Source organism: Babylonia areolata, chromosome 18 (genome assembly GCF_041734735.1).
Source record: "Babylonia areolata isolate BAREFJ2019XMU chromosome 18, ASM4173473v1, whole genome shotgun sequence".
NCBI lineage: Eukaryota > Metazoa > Mollusca > Gastropoda > Neogastropoda > Buccinidae > Babylonia > Babylonia areolata.
In genome coordinates, this window is record NC_134893.1 from 57,669,038 (window position 1) to 57,688,520 (window position 19,483).

Below are 19,483 nucleotides of genomic sequence, written 5' to 3' on the forward strand. Positions count from 1 at the left end.
GTGTGTGTGTGTGTGTGTGTGTGTGTGCATGACTGAAACCTAATTGAACGACACAGGAAACGAAAGATGATCGCCCAAAGGCAGCTGTCAGTGGGATGTACCCAGGTAGGCAGCCTGTTGTGCAAATAACTCCGTGCTTGAAAATCGCTAAGGGCTTGGTTTCTGACCGAGTATATGCATTATACAAGTATCCATACCCATCCATCTATCCATCCTGACCTGTAAACTTGGACTTATCTCACTGAGGTGACAGCACTTCCCAGATAAGCATACTTGTCGGCAGAAGACAATGGGTTAAAATCCTACATTGTGAGCCAACTTGTGTGTTTCGCCGGAAGTGTTGAACAGCTTATTTATTATTCAGCCGTCCATGGTTTTACATGGTCTGTTATTGAATTACGTTTCGAACTCAAAAGGCGCGCTAGTGAAATTTTGTGAGACGATGAACTTGCTGGCATCCATTGGCTGTGGTCGTTGTTCCTTTGTTGTTTGTTACTGAGATTGTTTGTGATTGAGACACACATGGATTAGACACCACTGAGGAATCAGGTGAGTTTGTCACACACACATACACACACACACACACACACACACACACACACACACACACACTGCACACACACACACACACACACACACACACACACACACACACACACACACACACACACACACACACACACACATACACACTCTCTCTCTCTCTAGCCTTCTAGAAAGGTGTAAATGAAATACTGAAATCGTTAAAAAAAATTAAAAAAAAAAAAAGCTTAACTTGATTGATTATCATCTATTTTGGAAAATGTTTGATGCATGTAGTAAGTGTGTGTGTGTGTGTGTGTGTGTGTGTGTGTGTGTGTGTGTGTGTGTGTGTGTGTGTGTGTGTGTGCATGACTGAAACCTAATTGAACGACACAGGAAACGAAAGATGATCGCCCAAAGGCAGCTGTCAGTGGGATGTACCCAGGTAGGCAGCCTGTTGTGCAAATAACTCCGTGCTTGAAAATCGCTAAGGGCTTGGTTTCTGACCGAGTATATGCATTATACAAGTATCCATACCCATCCATCTATCCATCCTGACCTGTAAACTTGGACTTATCTCACTGAGGTGACAGCACTTCCCAGATAAGCATACTTGTCGGCAGAAGACAATGGGTTAAAATCCTACATTGTGAGCCAACTTGTGTGTTTCGCCGGAAGTGTTGAACAGCTTATTTATTATTCAGCCGTCCATGGTTTTACATGGTCTGTTATTGAATTACGTTTCGAACTCAAAAGGCGCGCTAGTGAAATTTTGTGAGACGATGAACTTGCTGGCATCCATTGGCTGTGGTCGTTGTTCCTTTGTTGTTTGTTACTGAGATTGTTTGTGATTGAGACACACATGGATTAGACACCACTGAGGAATCAGGTGAGTTTGTCACACACACATACACACACACACACACACACACACACACACACACACACACACACACACTGCACACACACACACACACACACACACACACACACACACACACACACACACACACACACACACACACACATACACACTCTCTCTCTCTCTAGCCTTCTAGAAAGGTGTAAATGAAATACTGAAATCGTTAAAAAAAATTTAAAAAAAAAAGCTTAACTTGATTGATTATCATCTATTTTGGAAAATGTTTGATGCATGTAGTAAGTGTGTGTGTGTGTGTGTGTGTGTGTGTGTGTGTGTGCATGACTGAAACCTAATTGAACGACACAGGAAACGAAAGATGATCGCCCAAAGGCAGCTGTCAGTGGGATGTACCCAGGTAGGCAGCCTGTTGTGCAAATAACTCCGTGCTTGAAAATCGCTAAGGGCTTGGTTTCTGACCGAGTATATGCATTATACAAGTATCCATACCCATCCATCTATCCATCCTGACCTGTAAACTTGGACTTATCTCACTGAGGTGACAGCACTTCCCAGATAAGCATACTTGTCGGCAGAAGACAATGGGTTAAAATCCTACATTGTGAGCCAACTTGTGTGTTTCGCCGGAAGTGTTGAACAGCTTATTTATTATTCAGCCGTCCATGGTTTTACATGGTCTGTTATTGAATTACGTTTCGAACTCAAAAGGCGCGCTAGTGAAATTTTGTGAGACGATGAACTTGCTGGCATCCATTGGCTGTGGTCGTTGTTCCTTTGTTGTTTGTTACTGAGATTGTTTGTGATTGAGACACACATGGATTAGACACCACTGAGGAATCAGGTGAGTTTGTCACACACACACACACACACACACACACACACACACACACACTGCACATACACACACACATACACGCTCTCTCTCTCTAGCCTTCTAGAAAGGTGTAAATGAAATACTGAAATCGTTAAAAAAAATTAAAATAAAGAAGCTTAACTTGATTGATTATCATCTATTTTGGAAAATGTTTGATATACAAATTGAACCTGTACTTTCGTATGCAGCTGAAGTTTGGGGTCTCAAGGCAAACTCACAAATGGAGAAAGTGCACACATATGCAGTAAAACGTTTTCTGAATGTGCTGATTCACTCACCCAATACTGTATTATTATATGGGGAAACGGGCAGTTATCCTTTGTACATAAAAACTTTTGTGAAATGCATAAAATATTGGTTGAAATCATTGAAGCTTCACGTTTGTGCAAACAGGCTTATAATATGATGCTATTACAAATGGAATTAGGTAAGGAAAACTGGGCTTGTTATGTTAAAAAGATTCTGTTTGAGCATGGTTTTGGAATTGTGTGGATGTCTCGGTAAGTGGGAAATGAACAGCAGTTTATTTCGGAATTTAGATATAGACTTATTTGTTCTTTTAAATAAAATTGGCATTCTGATATGGAAACTAAAGAAAAATATAGGGTTTTTTTCATTCAAAAGTGTATTTCAAACGGAAACAATTCCTGACAGTCATCACAGAAAAGTGGCAAAGAATAAACTTTGCAAGATTTCGACTAAGGACACTTGGATTTAATTCAAATAAAAGATGGTTTCAGCCTGGGACATCCACAGAATCACCATGCCCTTTGTGCGCTTCTAGTGTAGATGATGAAAACGATTTCTTGTTTCAATGTAAATCATTCGATAGGGTAAGAGATAAGTGTGTGTTTTTTCAGTCTGATGTAGCTAAAAGGCACGTCATTGTTTCTGCTTTGTCGTCTGATGATGATTTTACAACACTGTCAATAGCTAAATTTCTTGTAGTAGCACAGAGAATAAGATACAGTCTTACTATTCAAAATAATACCAGAGTAAATGAGGGGGGTAACAATGTATAGTGTGTATTATCTTGTGTTCAGACTGTAAGCCAGATAATAAGGCAGACATTGAACAATATCACTAATAGAATGGATGGTCGAGTAATGGTGTTTTTTATGTTTGTTGCTTCCCTATTGTTAGGGTGTTGTATTTCGATGAAAGATGTTTTGTTTTTCTTTGTTTGCTTGTTTTGTTTGTCTTGATGGATTAAGCAGAGTGTGTGGTATTGTACTTGTGGTGACATAGGAAATGACCCTTATCACCCCCTTGTGAATAGACCTATGCATGTAATGACAATAAAATATCAAAGCGTCAAAGCGTCTCTCTAACCTTCAACGACTTTAGGCCAAGACTAAACTATCTGAGACCCTTCTGAGAGAGTTCCTTTTTGCTGATGAATGTGCACTGGCTGCGCACTCCCATGAAGACATCCTGTGCATCACAGATCGCTTTGCAAGGGCCTGTCAACGCTTTGGACTTACAATCAGTCCAGGTAAGACCGAGGCCATGTTCCAGCCTTCACCGTCCGGAGCTGTCACTGCTCCACCACCACCTGTCGTCATCATGAGCACAGAGATCAAAACTGTGGACACGTTCTGCTACTTGGGAAGCACTGAAAGCAGAAATTGATCTCTGGTTGCAGAAGTGATGTTTGCGCATCTCAAAGGCCAGCTCTGCCTTTGGCAGACCCTCAAAGAGTCTATGGCAAGACTATGGCAACAAACTGCACGCAAAGGTCGCTGTGTACAGAGCTTTGGTTCTGAGTGCTCTCCTCTGCTGTTGTGAGACTTGGAGCACGTACCGCTGACACATCCAACAACTCGAACAGTTCCATCTACGATACTTGCGCAAGATCTGCAGCATCAAATGGCAAGACAGAGTGTCCAACCTACAGGTCCTGAAGAGTTAAGTGTGGCCTACCCAGTATTATACTCATCAAAAGCCAGTTCCGATGGACAGGAGGACAGCAGAATTCCAAAGATGCTAGTCTTTGGACAACTTAAGGAAGGACAACGTGACCAAGGAAGGTCTGTCAAGAGATAGAAAGACATACTGAAGGCCAACCACAGAAGATACAATATCGACACTGTTTCCTGGGAAGATGTCGCCCTTGTTAGAGAACAGAGGAAGCAACGGTATACCCAGGGCACAAAGACATTCGAGCACAACAGAGCAGCCGCCATCCAGGAAAAGAGGAATCGGAGAAAACGGGGCCCATCCTTGCAGGACTCCGTTCCATGCAGCGTCTGTGGACGACCTTGTGCCTCAGGAACTGGTCGTCATTCCCACATGAAGACCCCGCATCAGTAGATGACCTGCCTCCCTACTCATCCGTCGGACACGACGGGAGAATCCACAGAGAGAGAGAGAGAGAGAACGAACGAACGAACGAACGAATGTTTTATTCAGATAAGGCCAGAGCCCCTTACTGAAGGGGGAATCATTGATAAATAATAATTACAAAAATGACATGACACAGTAAATAGACAATTCAAATCAACCAAAAATTGTTAGCACAATATCAACCATATCACCCAAAATAGTCAACACAAATATTCAACAACATTCACGAGATAACTGTACTTAGTCTCTTCAATCCTTCATATATATATATGGCCAAGTTATGCAGAGTACATTCCTGTCTTGAAGACATGAGTAAACTAAACCTAAAATTAGACGGATCTCTATAATATTTCGGTTGAATAAGTTTTTGTCTAAGGTCACACAAAGCAGGGCAACATAACAAAAAATGCAATTCATCTTCTTTACCCGAACTGCATAATCGGCATGTATACATGGGTTCATTTAGAATGCTATACCTAAAACTATGAGAAGCAATACTAGAAATACCAAATCTAAATTTTGTCAGTGTACATTTTATATATCTGTTCAGTCCTAACTCAATGTATGGCTCAATCACATGTGATGTTTTAAAAAGTCTAAACTGTGCGAATCTATCACTAGTTTGTATATGATCATGCCAGTCTTGCCACCTGCAATCAATAATACGTTGTCTGAAACACTTTAAGAAACCTGCAATATCTTCCACCCCTTGATTATCCCATACAAATGCAAAGCCATATGTATTTAAACACTGACGAACACTCGTTGCCCAAGTCTTCTTACCATTATTATCCAAACTATATAACATTTTATATGCTTTAAATGGATATCTGTTTTCATTCATTCTAGTCAACTTTAGCCAATATTTAATACATTTTATATAAGAATTTAGATAAATAGGGTATCTCCCCAGTTCGCCATAAACAAGATCATTTGGAGTTCGATTGTCTACATTAAGAAAACGTTTCAATGCAAACAAGTGCACTTTTTCTGTTACTATCCTATTTTCCAGTCCCCAGATTTCTGCTCCATACTGTAATATTGGCTGAACTTGCGAATCAAATAATCTAACAAATACGCTAAAAGAACTACAGTCTACTTTATACAAAATATGAAGAATCAAAATAACTGCTTTTTTTGCTTTATTAGCAATGTCTTGACATGCAAAATTGAAACTAAGTCTTGTTGAAAAATAAATCCCAAGATATTTATATGCGTTTACGACAGTTATTCTTTCACTTCCATATGACCATCTTTCATTTCTTGCCAAATACCCTCCCTTACGAAAAACAACAATATTTGTTTTATCCATATTTACCTTTAGCTGTAAATTAGTTGCAGCAGTGTATAAACTGTTAAGTTGTCGCTGTAAACCAACTGTTGTTATAGACAGCAAAATCATGTCGTCAGCAAAAAGTAAAACAAACAGTTCAATCAAATCGAAAGTAACACCATGTTGACCATTTTGCATAATTTCTAACGCTAGTTCATTAATAAAAAGTGAAAACAAGACAGGGCTACAGACATCCCCTTGCTTAACCCCACGAATACAATTCACACAATCTGATAATTTTGCCCCCGATCTCACTCTCGCTTTCACTTCATTATACATACTTTTCACACAAAGATACAGCTTACCACTGATTCCATTTTTCAACAAAACAGGCCATAAAAGTTTTCTAGAAATAGAATCGAAAGCCTTTTCAAAGTCAACAAAAGCAACATACAATTTTCTATTATTTGCAAACTGTTTTTGTATTGCGGCCATTAAAGTAAATATATGGTCAATAGTTGAATAGCCTTTTTTAAAACCAGCTTGATATTCTCCAATTATGTTATTCTGTGTTATCCATTCTTGTAGTCTATTGTTAATAATGGAACTGTATAACTTACTACTAATATCACTTAAAGAAATGCCTCTATAGTTGTTTACATTGTTAATATCACCTTTCTTAAACAATGGCATAATTATTGATTCTGTCCAATTGCTTGGATAGATTCCATTATCAAACAAATAATTAAACAGCTTCACCAGGAAACTAACAGTCGTCTCACCAGAATGTTTGAAAAATTCACCAATCAGTCCATCAGGGCCAGCAGATTTACCATTTTTTAATCTTCTAATCGCTAATAAGACTTCTTCGTGAGATATAGGTCTATCTAGTGTATAATTATCCCCTACATTTACTATATTCATGTTTTCAGTTACTTCCCCCTCGTCACCATCTTCATTTTCTAACACTTTTTTGAAATGTTCGAACCATTCTTGAATAGAAATATCATTTAAAGGTTGTACTTTCTTTTTTGAGATCTTTTGTACTGTGTCCCAAAATTCCTTTTGACTTTTAACAGAATCTATAAGTTTGTTTACTAATGAGTTATTATATTCTTTCTTTTTTCTCTTATTTAAATTTTTATATTCACGTCTAGCAATACAAAACAAAATGCGATCTTCTTTATCTAATGTTCTTCTACATATCCTCAACAGTCTGCGTACCCGGCGTTTCTCCATTTTACATTCATGATCAAACCAATTTCTGTCTGTTGCTTTTTTATTTATAAATATACGTTTTTTCATGTATTCTGCTTGTTCTTTAACAGTCTGATTAAACTTGTCTAATGCTCTATTTATATCAACGTGAATAAGATCTTCTGCTGACTGCAACTTTTCTTGTATTTCCTGTGACTCCATAGAAAAAGAAAAATATTCTGCATATATATCATTCCAACAATATTTAATAATGGACTGATTCATATCACAATCAGAATTCATATCACATTGCCTTGTAGAGTGTTTCTCAATATATAATACAATGGGTAAGTGGTCAGATTCAATTCTTTCTAATACCTGTAATTTTACATTCTGAGATGACGAATCAAAAAGATTTACAGACGCTAAAAAATAATCATTCACACTTGTGCCTAAATCAGAAACGTATGTGAAACGACCTTCTAGGTCAGAGAGAGAGAGAGAGAGAGAGAGAGAGAGAGAGAGAGAGAGTGTGTGTGTGTGTGTGTGTGTGTGCGTGCGTGCGTGCGTGCGTGTATGTGATGCATGTAATTGTCTGAAAAAAAGGGAATAACAACAAAACATGGCAAAAGAATGTGAGATCTTTCCTGAGAAATAGTGTTTTTCAGAAAGAGGGGAAACATTGCTGAAAAGCACGCTATTGTGACAAAAGATCACATACTACTTTCGTGTATGTTATCAGCTGTAATTTCAGACAGCTGCATTGCTTCTGAAAAAACAACAAACTGACAAGATAGGTGAAGTACATCACTTCAGTCATACAGGTCTAATGTCCTGTGCTAGATTCCAAAACAACCAACACCACTACCACCACCACCACCACCACCGTATGATAATCTGTTGGGGTTTTTGTTTTCAGCAGTGTCGTCTGCATATATTAGCGTGAATGTGTGTGTGTGTGTGTGTGTGTGTGTGTGTGTGCACTTGGATTTGCGCGCGCGCGTGGTGTGTGTGTGTGTGAGTGTACGTGTGTGTGTGTGCGTGCGCGGTGTGCGTGCGTGTACTTGGGTGGGTGTGCGCGCACGTGGTGTGTGTGTGTGTGTGTGTGTGTGTGTGTGTGTGTGTGTGTGTGTGTGTGTGTGTGTTTGGTTGAACAACTTGATCAAAAGCACTTCAGCAAACAGATCGTTTAACGCAACTCTAAAGCTCACCTCTGAAGATTTGCATGATATGACCTGGATCATTCTTCCACAATCATAATCATACCTGGCCCCCTCAACCTCTCCCCACTTGATATGTCATTGTTATCATCATCATCATCATCATCTTATCACCGTTTTTCATTTCTTTTGTTTCCTCTTCGTACTAGTATTACTACTACTGCTACTGCTGCTGCTGCTCCTCCTCCTTCTACTACTACTACTACTACAACTACTATTCTGGCATTTTGTGAAGGTGAATGAATCGCTGTGCCTTTCCCCTTTGACCAAAAACGATACCGGTCCCTATATGATAGTCATCAAATGATTCGAACAATGCACATTTATTTTCTCTTTCTCTTTCCAAAGTAGTTATTTTTTATGTATTTATCTATTATTTATTCACCCCTTTTTTCTTTTTTTTTCTCAAGGCCTGACTAAGCGCGTTGGGTTACGCTGCTGGTCAGGCATCTGATTGGCAGATGTGGTGTAGCGTATATGGATTTGTCCGAACGCAGTGACGCCTCCTTGAGCTACTGAAACTGAAACTGAAACCTTCCAAAGTGATGACAATAACAATAACAACAAAAATCAAAACAAAAGAAAGAACCACCTTTCTCGTACAAAAAGACACAAACAAACAAAAAACTATAAGGAAAAACAACAAAACACAACAACAACAACAAACGAAAAAAGAAACAACAAACCGAATCTTATTATTAATTTTGTGACACTTTACAACACTGAATCACTCTTGATATTTTTCCTTTTCTTTCCTTCATGCTCAGATCAGCACGTACAATGGCCGAAGGAGTACAACCCGACATCTTGCCCGCCAACCTTGAGACCTTGCCAGAGAGTGACGAAGACAAAGATGACGAGGAGGAGGAGGAGGAGGAGGCGGAGAAGAGAGAGGAGGTATGCAGCGTCTGCCATAACCAACCCTACTACCTCAAGATGGTCAACTGCGGCCACCTCTTCTGCAAGAATTGCCTGGAGCCCAGCAAGATAAACGTGCGCGAGCAGAACTTGCTCTGTCCCAAGTGCCGTAAGTTCGGCACGAGCACTTGGAGCCTTCACGAGAACAACGCTGAGACAGACATTGTGGACGCCATTCACGGGGACGAAGAGGTGAAGAAAAGTCTCCACATTGAGGGAGAGGACGGGGCTGTGTGCCAGGAGTGCGGGACGATGGAGGCGAGGAGCAGACAGCGCTCGTTCCTGTGCATGCACTGCAAGGTCGTCCTGTGCAACGACAGCGAATGTCTGCGCGAGCACACCGCCAGGAACCATTACCTGGTGCTCCGTATCCCGTCCCCCTGCGACCCGGAAGTTCCGGACAGCTCCAGGTGCGAAGAACACGATCTCGACCTGCAGTATTGGTGCCTCACCTGCTTGAAAGTGCTGTGCGAGTCCTGCAAAGGCTCTGACGCGCACCGCCGCCACAAGGTGGAGAGCCTGAGCCAGGCTGCAGACAGGGCCAGACAGCACCTGGCGGAGGCCAAATCCCACCTGGACCCCAGGATCTGCAACCTGGAGTGGTTCTACCGGGACGTGTGGAAGGCCAGGCACGCCCTCCCGCAAGGCATGAAGGCCGTGGAGGACGCCATCCGGAGCAGGGCGGAGGAAGCACGCGACATGGTCCGGGAGGCGGAGGATGCCGCGGTGGCCCGTCTGGCTGACGTCACCACGGACCTGGAGCGGCAGTGTCTGGCGGAGGAGAGGAGGGTGAGCATGAACCTGTGCGCGCTGAAGGGCAAGAGGAACCACCTCCGGTCCGCCCTCACCAGCGGCACCGACGTCCGGGTGGTCCAGATGGACTTCAACGCCCGGGACATGATTCACAACCCGTCTGTGCTGGGGAGCTTCACCTCCTACCCGCCGGTCATCGTCCAGCGCCCCCGGGACCACCACGACGGCGGTTCCTCGGACCTGAGAGTCGCTCTGGAGCGGTTCATCGGCCGGCCCCAGGTGCAGAAGAGCAAGCGCAAAGTGCCCAGACTGCACGTTCTGTCTCACCTGGACCTGCCCCTCGACCCCCGACCCCAGGAGGAGGTCAGCACGTGGAGGGTGTGTTCTGGAGGGGAGGGCCTCCTGGTGTGGGTGTCCTCTTCCTCCTCCCACACCTCTTTCCGCTCCCCTTCCCCCACCTCCACCTCCTCCCCCTCTTCCCCCTTCTCACTCTGCCTCCTCAGCGTGCAGCTGGTGGACATGTCCCAGTCCAGGCTGCAGGACCAGCTCCAGCTGACGGACATGGCGGGCACGGGCCACGACCTGGTCAACGCCGACTGCCGCAGCGCCATCGTCAGCAGCGGGCAGCGCTTCATGCGGCTGTCCAGAGAGCACGTGGACGCGGTGGGTCGGCGGCAGAGCGCCCAGTTCACCGCGTTCAGCAAAGGCGGCCTCAGGGCCTGCCTGAGGGTCTCCCCGGGACGCTGGGAGCTCCTACCCAGAGTCAGCTCCGTGGAGGACGTGTGGGGGATCGTCCAGAGCGTCGTCCTCACAAGGCGCCACGGGGGCACCACTGCCGCCACCGCGACAGCTCTGGCCATGGACGTCAACCGCGAGGGCAACCTCTTCGCCGTGGTCGACGATGCCCGGCGGGTCAGCCTGTACAAGCTGGGAGCCACCACCCCCTTCTGCACCTACCCCCCGGACAATCCTGGCGGTAGTGGTGGTGGTGGTGGTGACAGTTCAGCAGATATCGTTGACGCCTGCTTCTTCACGGTCGGAGATAAAGAAGTGAGTTTTGTCGGAATTTTTGTTTCTGGTCACTTTCCTTCTGTACCCCCCTCCCTTCCCCCCAACCCCCCTTCCACCTTTCCTGTCCCTTTCTCCGATCAGACACGACTCGACACAATGCAATGTGATACTTACGGGATACGATACAATGCGTTGTAATGCGATGGAGTACGATGCATGCGATGCGATGCGATACGATACGATACGACACAACACGATACGATTCGACATGACACAACACGATACAATTCGACACAATATACAATACGATCGATATGATACAACGCACTGGACGAGCAAGCTCAAATGCAAAGCTATACGACACGACACAACACGATACGATGCGATTCGACACAACACGACATGATACGATTCGACACAACAAGATACGATTCGACACAACACGATACGATTCGACACAACTCGATACGATACGATTCGACGCAATATACAATACAATCGATATGATACAATGCATGGACGAACAAGCGGACCAGATGCGAAGCAACACGACACGGTATCAAACAACATGATCTCACACAAATACAATGGATGATAAAGCTCAAACGCATAACATCGAGAGTACATTCTCTATCGATTAAAAAAAAAAAAAATTTCCCCCATCATCTGCACCGTTTCAGTGGCATTACTCCCACGCCGCTCATTTAGATTCCTCCATATACGGCCACACCCGGGTTCGTCCGTCACAGTTCCAGCGTCGGCAGTGCGCAGGGAACCATCGATGTTAGGTCGCTAGGAGGCCACACACCAGAGGAGACCCTGCACTGCTGCTGAGTCACTTCGGTGGTGTTCAGTGGTGCCTGTTCTGATTTAACGTACTTAGGACACCACCTACTACGCCCCCTACTAACGACAATAATGGCTTACTCGCGGAGCCAGACTGAGTGAGCCCCAGAGTGGAGACCGTCACCACGTCCCTCAAACAACAGTCCCTCATGAATCTGCCGACACTGAAGACATTGACAGGACTCACCCCAAGCACGGAAGTGGAGGGGTATCGAAACTGAGGTCACCATGAGAGTAGGGCATGAAAGGCCACAGACTTTGAGATTGTTTTTTTTTTATACTGATGATGATGAAGAAGGAGGATGACGATGATGATGATGTTGCTATGGAGGTCCATTTTGGTTTGGGACTGCGTGACAAGGCTGTACTCTACGCTTCCTGTCATAATGATATCCCGGCGTTAACCAGGCCCGAGAGATACAGACACTTGCAGTGCTCGTCAGGTAATTAGAGCAACACACCCAAAGACGCATCCTTGAAGTGGATGACACTCGACTGTGTGGTCCCAGTCTCCCCATTTAAGCCCACAGCACACTCAACTCTGGGTAGGAGCCGGCCACGGGCCGAAAACCCCACCTCCACTGGGATTCGAACCCGCGTCCTCCCAGCCGTCAGTCCGCGACGCTAATCACTTCGCCACGGCGGCTGGTCTCTATCGATTATTTGTTAAAGGGATGCGTGCTATAGTGATATCATTGTTGTTTTTGTTGTTGTTATTGGTGATGGTGGTAGTGTGTGTGTGTGTGTGTGTGTGTGTGTGTGTGTGTGTGTGTGTGTGTGTGTGTGTGAGCGTGCTTGTACGCGCACGAGCACACACACACACACACACACACACACACACACACACACACACATATATATATATATATATATATATATATATATATATATATGTATGTATGTATGCGCGCGCGCGTGCTTATGTGTGTATGTGTGTGTGTGTGTGTTTAAATGTGTGACTGACCGCCTGTGTTGTCATGACACCGCACCTCCTTTATCACATCCTTCATCCCCCCACCCTGATCCCCCCCCTCCCTGCTCAACCCCCCCCCCACCACCACCACCACACCCCCACACCCCACACAACCACCACACAACCACCACCACCATCACCGCTACTCGCACTCACCCATCATCTCTCCTTCTCCACCCCCCTCCCATTCCTCTCTCTCTCTCTCTCTCTCTCTCTCTCTCTCTCTCCTAGGTGCTGCTGGTGGCAGACACGTCCGCGGATGACGTCATCGCCTTGGACTTCGGCCAACGCCGCGGCGGCGGCGGCTGTCGGGTGTGGGACCACTTGACCAACAGGTCCGGGGACCTCTCCCACCCGATGGCCCTCAACGTTGACCCCTACACCGGCAGCCTTCTGGTGCTCTGCTCGCCGTCGCGGTCGACGTCCTCCCAGGGCCAGGGACACTCTGTCAATGCTGGTGCTGGTGCTGACTTAGCGGACTCCGCTGATTCCGGGACCCCGCTGCGTCTGGCCGTGTGCGCGTCCACCGTGGAGGTGACGAGGTCCAGGCTTGGGCAGGCCTTCCGCGGGGGGTTCTGGAGGAAGAATAAAGGCGCAGCAGTTGATGACAAGAGAAGGTGAGAGGAAGGAGTGTGGTGGAGGAGAGGGGTGGATGTGGGGCAGCAGGAGGTTGGGGAGGAAGGGGGGTGGGGGGTGTTGGGGTGGTGGGTGGAATGAAACGGAATGTGGTTTGTGTGTGTGTGTGTGTGTGTGTGTGTGTGTGTGTGTGTGTGTGTCTGTGTGTGCGTGTATTGTGTGGACAGCTACAATTCGATTCTACTCTGCCCCCAGTGAATTGTAGGCAATTATTGTTCCTGGATGTGTTGATCCTTGATTGATAATTGTGTTGTGATGAGCTGCAACACGTTGTTCTACATTACTTTGACTTATGATGCCTCGCATTGTATTAAACTATAATGGATTGTACCGTTTTGTATGGAGCTAAGAGCGGGCGCAATAGCCGAGTGGTTAAGGCGTTGGACTTTCAATCTGAGTGTCCTGGGTTCTAATCTCGGTAACGGCGCCTGGTGGGTAAAGGGTGGAATTTTTTCCCATCTCCCAGGTCAACATATGTGCAGACCTGCTAGTGCCTGAATCCCCTTCGTGTGTATACGCAAGCATAAGATCAAATACGCACGTTAAAGATCCTGTAATCCATGCCAGCGTTCGGTGGGTTTTGGAAACAAGAACATACTCAGCATGCACATCCCCGAAAACGGAGTATGGCTGCCTACATGGCAGGGTAAAAAACGGTTATACACGGAAAAGCCCACTCGTGTACATACGAGTGAACGTGGGAGTTGCAGCCCACGAACGCAGAAGAAGAAGAAGATTGTGTACTATTTACGATTGTGTGCTGTGACTTGTGTATGTGCGTGCACGTGTGCTTGTGTGTATTGTAGGTGTGGGTGTGTGTATGGGTGTGTGTGTGGGGGGGGGGGGGGGAGGGGGGATGAATAAGTTTTGATAATTTTTTGGTATCATCCGTTCATTTTTTTTCCTTTTTGATATTTACATGTGTTCTATTTGTAAATGCCTTGGGCTTATTTTCAAGATTAGACGTAAATGCTAATAATAATAATAATAATAATAATAATAATAACAATCATCATCATCATAATGATAATAATGATTGTGCCATGTTGTATAAAGTTGTATTGGAGTTACCACGTTGTGTAGAGGTGTATAGGTTCCATGTTCCATGGAGCTGTGTTGAATTGTACCCATGTTGTATCAGGCAGTACTTCTGGACTGAGCCGTGTTGTAGTGAGGTGGACTGGGTTGTACTGTGTCGCACTGTGTCGTGCTGAGCTGTAGTACTGGATTGTGCCGTGTTGTACTGAGGTGTACTGGATTGTACCGTGTCATGTTGAGCTATAGTACCGGTTTTGCCGTGCTGCAATGAGCTGTGTTGGATTGTACCGTGTGTTATTGAGCTGTACTTCTGTGCTGTATTTGTACTGAGGTGTACCGGACTGTACCGCGTCGTACCGTGTAGTGTTGAGCAGTTGTACTGGATTGGCCGTGTTGAATTGAGCTGTACTGGATTGTACCGTGTCGTGTTGAGCTGTAATACTGGATTGTACCGTGTCGCGTTTAGGTGTAGTACTGGATTGTACTGTGTGTGTTGAGCTGTAGTACTGGATTGTACCGTGTCGTGTTGAGCTGTAGTACTGGATTGTACCGTGTCGTGTTGAGGTGTAGTACTGGATTGTACCGTGTTGTGTTGAGGTGTAGTACTGGATTGTACCGTGTCGTGTTGAGGTGTAGTACTGGATTGTACCGTGTCGTGTTGAGGTGTAGTACTGGGTTGTACCGTGTCGTGTTGAGGTGTAGTACTGGATTGTACCGTGTTGTGTTGAGGTGTAGTACTGGATTGTACCGTGTCGTCTTGAGGTGTAGTACTGGATTGTACCGTGTCGTGTTGAGGTGTAGTACTGAATTGTACCGTGTCGTGTTGAGCTGTAGTACTGGATTGTACCGTGTCGTGTTGAGGTGTAGTACTGGATTGTACCGTGTCGTGTTGAAGTGTAGTACTGGATTGTACCGTGTTGTGTTGAGGTGTAGTACTGGATTGTACCGTGTCGTGTTGAGGTGTAGTACTGGATTGTACTGTGTCGTGTTGAGGTGTAGTACTGGATTGTACCGTGTCGTGTTGAGGTGTAGTACTGGATTGTACCGTGTCGTGTTGAGGTGTAGTACTGGATTGTACCGTGTCGTGTTGAGGTGTAGTACTGGATTGTACCGTGTCGTGTTGAGGTGTAGTACTAGATTGTACCGTGTTGTGTTGAGGTGTAGTACTGTATTGTACCGTGTCGTGTTGAGGTGTAGTACTGGATTGTACCGTGTCGTGTTGAGGTGTAGTACTAGATTGTACCGTGTTATGTTGAGGTGTAGTACTGGATTGTACCGTGTCGTATTGAGGTGTAGTACTGGATTGTACCGTGTTGTGTTGAGGTGTAGTACTAGATTGTACCGTGTTGTGTTGAGGTGTAGTACTGGATTGTACCGTGTCGTGTTGAGGTGTAGTACTGGATTGTACCGTGTCGTTTTGAGGTGTAGTACTGGATTGTACCGTGTTGTGTTGAGGTGTAGTACTAGATTGTACCGTGTTGTGTCGAGGTGTAGTACTGGATTGTACCGTGTCGTGTTGAGGTGTAGTACTGGATTGTACCGTGTCGTGTTGAGGTGTAGTACTAGATTGTACTGTATCGTGATGAGGTGTAGTACTGGATTGTACCGTGTTGTGTTGAGGTGTAGTACTGGATTTTGCTGTGTCCCGTGTTGAGCTGTAGTACTGGATTGTACCGTGTCGTGTTTAACTGTAGTTCTGGATTGTGCCGTGTTGTGTTGAGCTGTAGTACTGAATTGTACCGTGTCGTGTTGAGGTGTAGTACTGGAATGTACCGTATCGTGTTGAGCTGTAGTACTGGATTGTACCGTGTTGTGTTGAGGTGTAGTACTGGATTATACCGTGTTGTGTTGAGGTGTAGTACTGATTTGTACCATGTCGTGTTGAGGTGTAGTACTAGATTGTACCGTGTTGTGTTGAGGTGTAGTACTGGATTGTACCATGTCGTGTTGAGGTGTAGTACTGGATTGTACCGTGTCGTGTTGAAGTGTAGTACTGGATTGTACCGTGTTGTGTTGAGGTGTAGTACTGATTTGTACCATGTCGTGTTGAGGTGTAGTACTGGATTGTACCGTGTTGTGTTGAGGTGTAGTACTGGATTGTACCATGTCGTGTTGAGGTGTAGTACTGGATTGTACCGTGTCGTGTTGAAGTGTAGTACTGGATTGTACCGTGTCGTGTTGAGGTGTAGTACTGGATTGTACCGTGTCGTGTTGAGCTGTAGTACTGGATTGTACCGTGTTGTGTTGAGATGTAGCACTGGATTGTACCGTGTAGTACCGTGTAGTACTGGATTGTACTGTGTCGTGTTGAGCTGTAGTACTGGATTGTACCGTGTCGTGTTGAGCTGTAGTACTGGATTGTACCGTGTTGTGTTGAGATGCAGTACTGGATTGTACTGTGTAGTACCGTGTAGTACTGGATTGTACTGTGTCGTGTTGAGCTGTAGTACTGGATTGTACCGTGTTGTGTTGAGATGTAGCACTGGATTGTACCGTGTAGTACCGTGTAGTACTGGATTGTACTGTGTCGTGTTGAGCTGTAGTACTGGATTGTACCGTGTCGTGTTGAGCTGTAGTACTGGATTGTACCGTGTTGTGTTGAGATGCAGTACTGGATTGTACTGTGTCGTGTTGAGGTGTAGTACTAGATTGTACCGTGTCGTGTTGAGCTGTAGTACTAGATTGCACCGTGTCGTGTTGAGCTGTACTGGATTGTACCGTGTAGTACCGTGTCGTACTGAGCTGTGTTACTGGACTGTGCCGGCTGTATTGAGCTGTACTGGTTTGTACCGTTGTCTGCTCTGACTGTTCTGTCATGTGTTGAACTGTCAGCAAGTTGGATATCACTGCATAGCCCTGGATGGACTGTGTCTTTGTTGTTGTTGTTGTTGTTGTTGTTGCTGTTGTTGTTGTTGTCGTCGACGGCGTTGTTGTTATTGTTGTTTATGCTGATGTCGTTGTTGTTACATGTTCGCGCCTGTGTTTTTCGTTCTATTTTTTGTCTATATCGCATCGTGTGGTGATGTCGTTCTGTCTGTTTGTCGTTTCATGAACTGTCTTGTATAAGTTATGTCCTTGAGCTGTCTCACCTGCAAAAAATGTCGCTAATTTCGAACTCCCCCCCCTCCCCCCCCCCCCCCGGCCCCTCGGACCCTTCCCACACCACAACCTCCGTCCCTCTCCCAATCACCTCTTCCTACCCCCCACCCCCACCCCCACACCCCACTCTCCGCCCCCCAGCTTCACCCGCTCTTTTGCAGGGTCAGAGATGGTCACAACTACCAGACGTCCGCGATCGTACACTGAATAGAGAAAAGGCCCTGTGCAACACATCAATTACATCACGTAACTGACTGGATGTCACAGTTTTGTTTTTTTTTCATGACAAAGTAAACTGGAATCATGTTTTTGCTCCATTATCTTCTGATTGGTATGATTATCATGTCGGATAAAATGCATTGTTATAGCATATTTCTGCTCCATTATCTTATAATTGGTATGATTATCATGTCGGATAAAATGCATTGTTATAGTATGTTTCTGCTCCATTATCTTATGATTGGTATGATTATCATGTCGGATAAATGCATTGTCATAACAGTCTTTACAGGTCGTCTGAGTTTCGCTTCTTCTTCTTTTTTTTTCTTTTTTTTTAGTTTGTTTGTTTCGTTTGGTTTAGTTTGGTTTGGTTTTTTGAAAGCTTGTCTGAGTTTTGCTTCTTTTTTGTAAGTCTGAAGCGTCTTATTGCTTAGTCTTGATGGCTGATCTTAGGTTGACTGCTTAGTCTTGATAAATAATCTTATGTTCACTGAAAATGTTTCTATTTTGGTGAAAAACAACCCAAAATATTTGTAAGATTTTGCTCCTTCAGAAAAGCATTATTTCTTTTCGCCTGTAAAGTAGACTGAGGATCTTAGGAAGAGATTCTGTTCATATTATTACCTTTGATTGATTGATATCTTATTAAAATGTTCACCCTTCAGTTTGTACCATACTCTTGCAATGATGATTTGTTTCACTAAGCCTGGAGACCCAACTTAGCTGTTGGTAGCACTAAGCAGTCAGCATAATTATCGTACATAATGAGACCCAACATAGCTGTTAGTATTGCTAAGCAGTCAGCATAATTATGGTACATAATGAGACCCAACTTAGCTGTTGGTAGCACTAAGCAGGCAGCATAATTATGGTACACAATGAGACCCAGCTTAGCTGTTGGTAGCACTAAGCAGTCAGCATAATTATGGTACATAATGAGACCCAGCTTAGCTGTTGGTAGCGCTAAGCAGTCAGCATAACTATGGTACATATGAGACCCAACATAGCTGTTGGTATTGCTAAGCAGTCAGCATAATTGTGGTACATAATGAGACCCAACTTAGCTGTTGGTAGCGCTAAGCAGTCAGCATAACTATGGTACATAATGAGACCAAGCTTAGCTGTTGGTAGCGCTAAGCAGTCAGCATAATTATGGTACATAATGAGACCAACTTAGCTGTTGGTAGCACTAAGCAGTCAGCATAATTATGGTACATAATGAGACCCAGCTTAGCTGTTGGTAGCACTAAGCAGTCAGCATAATTATGGTACATAATGAGACCAAACATAGCTGTTGGTAGCACTAAGCAGTCAGCATAATTATGGTACATAATGAGACCCAGCTTAGCTGTTGGTAGCGCTAAGCAGTCAGCATAATTATGATACATTATGAGACCCAACACAGCTGTTGGTAGCGCTAAGCAGTCAGCATAATTATGGTACATAATGAGACCCAACATAGCTGTTGGTAGCGCTAAACAGTCAGCATAATTATGGTACATAATGAGACCCAACATAGCTGTTGGTAGCAGTAAGCAGTCAGCATAATTATGGTACATAATGAGACCCAGCTTAGCTGTTGGTAGCGCTAAGCAGTCAGCATAATTATGGTACATAATGAGACCCAGCTTAGCTGTTGCTAGCGCTATGCAGTCAGCATAACTATGGTACATAATGA

General features: G+C 44.7%; 1 protein-coding gene across 1 annotated transcript; it reads left to right on the top strand.

Moving 5' to 3' along the window:
- The first annotated feature begins 2,072 nt into the window (after positions 1 to 2,072).
- On the top strand, positions 2,073 to 18,590 carry LOC143292091 (uncharacterized). The gene is made up of 4 exons (XM_076602269.1): positions 2,073 to 2,243; positions 9,080 to 11,033; positions 13,045 to 13,430; positions 17,728 to 18,590. The coding sequence occupies exons 2-4, from the start codon at positions 9,093 to 9,095 to the stop codon at positions 17,795 to 17,797; spliced, it is 2,397 nt and encodes a 798-aa protein (XP_076458384.1). The 5' UTR covers positions 2,073 to 2,243; positions 9,080 to 9,092; the 3' UTR covers positions 17,798 to 18,590.
- Positions 18,591 to 19,483: the final 893 nt, after the last annotated feature.